Source organism: Diplotaxodon limnothrissa, linkage group LG3 (genome assembly GCF_057381915.1).
Source record: "Diplotaxodon limnothrissa isolate DT_005_m linkage group LG3, D_limnothrissa_male_GT1.1, whole genome shotgun sequence".
Lineage (NCBI taxonomy): Eukaryota > Metazoa > Chordata > Actinopteri > Cichliformes > Cichlidae > Diplotaxodon > Diplotaxodon limnothrissa.
The window spans coordinates 33,461,225-33,467,843 of record NC_140598.1 but is presented as its reverse complement, the minus strand read 5'-3'; the positions used below and the strand labels follow the sequence as shown (position 1 = coordinate 33,467,843).

The window sequence follows — 6,619 nt, the reverse complement described above, 5'->3', positions numbered from 1 at the left end:
GCAGTATCGACTATATTTTTCTCCTCAAAATACAACATCAGAATAGAGGCACACAAATAACGCCATAGCCCTTAAAGCTACCAAGGTCTCAGAGTGAGGATCGAAGATTGTGGGTTGATATTGGTGGTGGCAATATAAACTCCACCTCTCTCTGAATCTGGATAGTAGATGTCCTTTCAGATAGGCCTCAGTACATCTGAATCAGCAGCAACACCTCTAACACCATCAGACTTAGCACAGGAGCTCCTCGGGGCTGTGTTTGCAGCCCACTGTTGTTCACTCTCCTGACACGACTGCACTGCCCTACACAGCTCTAACCACATCATCAAGTTCTCCAATGACACAACCATGGTTGGACTCATCAGCAGCAATGACGAGTTGGCGTACAGAGCTGGCGTTCTGGTGCAGCGAGAACAACCTGTCACTGAATGTGGACAAAACCAAGGAGATGGTCGTTGACTTCAGGAAGATTCGCTCCACCCACACACCACTCAGCATCCACGGTTCCACGGTAGAGACTGTTAACAGTATCACGTTCCCATCTCAGATGACCTCACCTGGACCACTAACACCTACTCCATCACCAGTGGAGTAGGTGTTAGTTTTTTTTGGCTGTTAGTGTGGTGTATCGAGACGCTTGAAGCAGGTGACCAAAGTCGGCAACCTCAGCCAGCAACAACGCACAAGCTGATTGTTAAAGCAGCTACCAAGAAAATTGGAACATCTCTACCTCTGCTACAGGACATCTTCCACAAGCACTACATCAGTAAGGACTCCTGCATTGTGCTTGACACCTCATTTGGACTCTTTTCTCTCCTTCCATAAGGGTTCATTTAAACCACTCCAAGGTGACTTTAAGCATCTAACTGTAAATTTTATTTAAAAATGTTATTGATCCTTTTCCCCCATTCAAAAGTGTATATTTATTTTCTAATTTATTGTTTGTTCTTTTGCACTACTGTAACTGGAGCCTCATCATCTCATCTCTCTATACTGTACATAGTGAAAATGACAATAAAGTTTACTTTCACTTTGAAATATCTTCTGGACTATTTCTGCCCCATTAATCCATCGAAATTAATTCCCTTCTATGCAGTGAAAATCACTCTCCTCCTCACACTATGTGTCCTCGTCTTTTTCCACCTCCTGACCTGTGTAGAGCATTATTTGTCTGCTGTTCACCCTACAACACACACCTACATGAGTCTAAGAAGTGCTCGTGGGGTCAGGATCAGAAACATCACTATCGGCTGTGTTTGGCTGCTGAGCTTAGGAATGACATGTGTTACAATTTTAATACCTGCTAACTACAGATTTGCTCCACTTTCTGTATTTTGGCTCCCTTCATAATAATCGTAACTTTCTGCAGCCTCTCTGTTCTATACGTTTTTGTGGCAGCCCTAATAGACATGCTCAGCTCTTATAGTTATGTCAACCTCTGAAAAGGCATTCATCTTTGTTTGAAAAAAATGGAAAACAGACCAAATGATTTGACTTCCAAAAGTTTTCATGTCGTATATAGAGCAATGGCTGCTGGCTATGCAAATGACAGCACAAATCAACTTTTTTGTTTTTACAATGCTTGTTTGTGCTTTGCATGTGTTTATATATGTATTTTTTTCAGGTTGTTCAGTTGTACTAGGCAGGATGTTTTAAGGTGCATGCTCATACACTGAAAAAAAGGGATTGGCCAACTCTTGGATTTACGTAAGCATCTTGCGTGTATTTAACATAAGTGCCTCATGCTTTAAAGTTAAGCATAACTATATAGTGTAGAAACTACATGATATGCAGAGAGGCTAGATTAAATTGTTCATATCATGTTCGAGTGAAGTAAGTCAATAACTTTCAGTCTCGTATGCTTTGGATCGTGGTTTCAGGAAGGCATCCATCTCAGTCAAATCGAGTAGCCTCCACTACTTTTTTTGGTATACTGAAAAAAGTAAATTGGGTGTTTGTTACATTAAAAACAAAATTACATGTTTAAATTAACTTGTAATTGTGTCTGTATGGTTGTCTGCCTCTTATAACCCCAGTGGTCTTGTACATTTTGTGATTCCAGGCAACTATCCACTCTTACTAGATTGTATCATGCCATCTACACAAGAATAAAATAAGTTGTGTTTCATGCAGATCCTACATGATTCACTTGGGTTTACCATAGAAACATGAAAGTGTTGTTGTATCTTGTAAACGTGACAACCTATTCAACATCATTTGCTGACTTACCTTAGGCTATTTTATTTAACACAATTGTTAAAGCAATAAAAACATTATCTAGTTCAAACACGAAAATGCATCAAGTCCAACTTTTTTGACCCTGCGACCCATATCCGATCATGGTATGACAGTGTGAACGGCACAAATCCGATATTTTCAAATCTGACCTGGGTCACTTTCGTATGTGGTACTGAATCCGATACATATCAGATGTTTTAGGAAGCGACTGCTGTTTGAACGGTCAGGTCGCATTAAATCCGTCTTTTACGTCACTGACACAAGACAGACGGCAATTATCAGCGCTGGAGAAGACATTGTGAACACTTCCTGGCCATCCCGTGTAGATGTTAGTTAAACTGTTGGGAAGACAACGTTGGAGAGACGTGAACATTTTATTTGTACTTTATAATCTGCGGATTCTGACAGAAATCTGCAACTATCCTTTGAAGCACTGCTCCTCTCTAAAACAGCAATAAGGATAATTATTAGGCCATATGTAAATGACAAAATAACTTTATAACTTAAAGCAAAATTGGGAAACATAAAGTCAGAAACAAGTCTTTGGGCCATCAGTCAAACAATACTGTTTGGTCTGGGTCTAAACAGAACGTGTTGTGTTTTATTGTATCAGGGTTGCAATAAATCTTCTAATAATAACAATAATAATAATAATGGTCCGCTTGCGGGCCACTTTGAAGGTTCACACTAGAGCGCGTTTGCTGTCACATTTTATTTGTAGTCTGAACAAACAGACAAAAAAATTAGATTTGATTCAAAAAATTGGAATTGAGCATTAAGACCTTCAGTGTGAACGTAGCCAAAATGACAAACGGAACAATATTGTCTTCCTTTATAAAGAAGCAGAGAAACTCAGGAGAAATTTCTCAGGTCAGAACATAGAAGTGCACTTGGCAAAACACAAGCCAAACAACATAGTGTGTGCTGTGGAGTGCAACGAAGAGTGCTCTGATCTCTATAATGGATGATATAAGATGATATAAGATGATATAACCATATATATTTAAGACAGAGAGGTTTAAATATTGATAAACATAGACATTATACACTATATACACTGCATTTCAGAATTATGGCTTGCAATGTGTATCAGGGTTACAATAAATCTTCTAATAATAATGGAAGTAGAGTTGATACTGGATGCATAGTAAAATCCTCACACACATGCTGTAAATTAAATCCCATCAAACTGCTCAATGTACATACACTGCTTAATTTGAATGAACACCTGTCTTAAATTACAAGCCGTTTGAATACTGTGAGATGTGATGGATTGATAGAATAAACATAGACATTAACAATTCTAAGCATGTTGATTTTTTCCATTATTTACACATCCTAAACTGTTCTGTCACGTATATACAACTCAACCAAAATCAGCTGAACTAATTACACAAACTCCATGTTAGTTTTTGGTTTCCTACATGTTGGGGTGAAAAAGAGAATTTGTTTTTTTTCTACATATATTATCTATAGTTGTTAGAAAATACCGATGTAACCTGCAATACCTTCCTGTGACGCAAATGGTCAAGTATTTGCTTCTGTAATTTACAGTAACCACCTATAGAGTCATGCAAAAGGCCCCCATTGTTCAGCTGCTGTGGGAACTCTGACCACCATCAACACCAGAAGAAGCATCAGTGCACATTTAGAGTGAAGAGCAGTCGGTCAGTTTGGAGACGCAAACCAGAGGAAACAATTCAATCATAAAGGTGATTATAGTGATACGTTAATTTTTAAATGCTTTCTTATTCAAAAAAATATTTAATCTGTTGTTTATCTTTTTGTACCGATGCAACTGAGATTAAAGTGTTTCAAGCTGTGCTCACTATACATTAATTTAAATTTTGATGTAGGTTATCTACCTTTTTTGCCTCGCTTTCTGTATATGTTAGGAACTTGTAATTAATAGTTTTTAAACAGTTATTCATTAATTTTTTTTAAACCTGTTCAAAACAAAGGTTACTCTTAAAAGCCCATTTTTCTTTGGTCAAGTTACAGCGCTATGGTTTTATTACACCTTTGAGGAAGTGATTAAATTTAGTGGGTCAGGTTAAGTTAAACCAGATAATTTCTAATGATAACGTCAACACATTATATTCTGTGTGGAACTCATAGCTGCTTTCACTTTGTAACTGTAGTGAAATCGAGTCACTACAATGAGAAGATCCTTATTTGTAGGTAAATCTGAGAACACTGAATGGGATTACCGAATTGTTAAAATTAAGAGAGAAAATGTGTTTTGGATTTGAAATTTTTTATATTCATTTAAAAATGAAAACGTTTCTTTAAGTGTCATAGATAGACCTTTTCTTTGATTTATTTGTGAACAACTCTATGAATTACATGTGATCAGATTTTAATGACAGAGGATAATGGAAAATTATTTATTATTATACTCCACCAGCTTGATAATATGATATTATGAATGAGCAAAATATTGTATTTTTAATTCATTCTGAGTATATTTTTCTACTGTCAAAAATTTCATACCCATGTTATGGTGGTTTGTTTTTAAATGTTGATTAACAATTAAGACTTTATGTTAGAGTATTTGTTGACAAAAAAATGCCAGTTATCTCTCACAGTATTGCGCCTAAAGCGCTACTAATTTGTCAGAGACTGTTTAAGATGCATTATAACTGTGATCTGTCAATCCCTTCCAGTCCCTCTAATTGTTTTTTTTTTTCTCCTCAGACCTACATCATACAGCAGTTATGGCTTTTAACTCCACCTCCAACTATGTTATGGACGATATCTGCGCCATATATTCATACAAATTTATTCCTTTCAATACAGTGAAAATCACCTTCCTCATCATTGTCTTTGTTCTCGTCTGTTATGTTGGTCACCAAAGATGGCGGCATCAGCGCTTTAAAACAGCAAGCCACTCTGACATCTTCACCTACCACATGGCTGCCATGGAGCTGATCTGGATCTTAGGGTGTTTGGTCATGTATTGCAGCACATACACTAATCACTTAGTGAGTGTGGCAGTAGGATTATATGTTTGTAACGTTGCTTATTATGGAGAGATATTTTTCCACGTCCTGACCTGTGTAGAGCGTTATCTGGCTGTTGTTCACCCCATCACCTACATGAGTCTAAGAAATGCCCGTGGGGTCAGGATCAGAAACATCACCATCGGCTGTGCTTGGCTGCTGAGCTTTGGACTGACGAGTGTTGCACTCTTATTACCTCCTAACTACCAATCTGCCCCAACGTTCTGCATTTTGGCTCCATCCATTATAATCATATCTTTCTGCAGCCTCTCTGTTCTCTTTGTTCTGATTCGCCCAGGGCCAGGGGAAGGAGGTAGGGAAAAGGAAAAGGTTGACCAATCAAAGCTGAGAGCTTTCTACACTGTCACAGCTATAACCTGTGCTGTGTGGCTATGGTTTTTTGGGTGGCTTGTATCAAATGCTCTTTACAAATCACTTCTGGTGAGCAACACTGTCAAGTGTTCAGTGTTAATGTTTCTTATCTGGTTTAACTTGCCCAGCAGTTTGGTGTTACCTCTGCTGTATCTGCATAGGGCAGGAAGACTGTCATGTTGCTGTTATACCAACAAATGAAGAACAAGGATTGAATACAGGATTGAGTACCGCAGAGACTATAGATCTACATGGTTTGAAAAAGTATAGTAGACTACAACATTTGGAACAATTTTTGTTGTATTACTATAATAACAAAAGACTTTGATCAATAACTCTTAACTGGCTTCATGTAACTTTGTAGGCTTTTGATACTGCCCTGTGTCCTGAAGATAATGATGATCAAATTTGTTTTCATGGCTTTATTATTATTTAACAGAACTCTAGTCTTTTGGAGAGTTTTTAACAGAGGACACAAGTTATTCAGCATTTGTCCACACTGATGAAGTTTGATGTAACTGAGCAAATGCCCATGTGTTTAGACTGCTTTTTATGGATGCAACACAGAATAAATTATTTGTGCGTGTTTTTCCTTTGTGTGAGATTGTATGAGGCCTGGCAGGCAGTAATGATTTATTTAAACTCTGTAGTATTTATAAGCTTGAAAACAGAACCTTCACTTCATCATTACCCATATGGAAAAGAAATAGTAAAAACATATATGATTTACTCATGAAAGTGGCCACTTTCTCATTACTTTCATATATTTTTTTAGTAAGTATCCAAAACATACAAGCTTCATTATATAATTTTTCAAGGGATCTTATATCTGTTTTCACTCTTGCATGCTTTCCATACAAGTTTCATACAAGACAGATAAAAACTTTATAAGATTTATGTATATCTTTTCCATCTGGGTAACAGAATGTTGAAAACACATTTGTATCAAATTCACCAGGTAGAGATAAATACGGCAGGTTGTTTTGCTTTGGAAAGTATGGGGTTTT

General features: G+C 37.2%; 1 protein-coding gene across 1 annotated transcript; it reads left to right on the top strand.

The window, feature by feature from the left end:
* The first annotated feature begins 370 nt into the window (after positions 1-370).
* LOC146635468 (uncharacterized) lies at positions 371-5,773 on the top strand. The gene is made up of 3 exons (XM_085350125.1): positions 371-591; positions 5,096-5,624; positions 5,741-5,773. The coding sequence occupies exons 1-3, from the start codon at positions 371-373 to the stop codon at positions 5,771-5,773; spliced, it is 783 nt and encodes a 260-aa protein (XP_085206251.1).
* Positions 5,774-6,619: the final 846 nt, after the last annotated feature.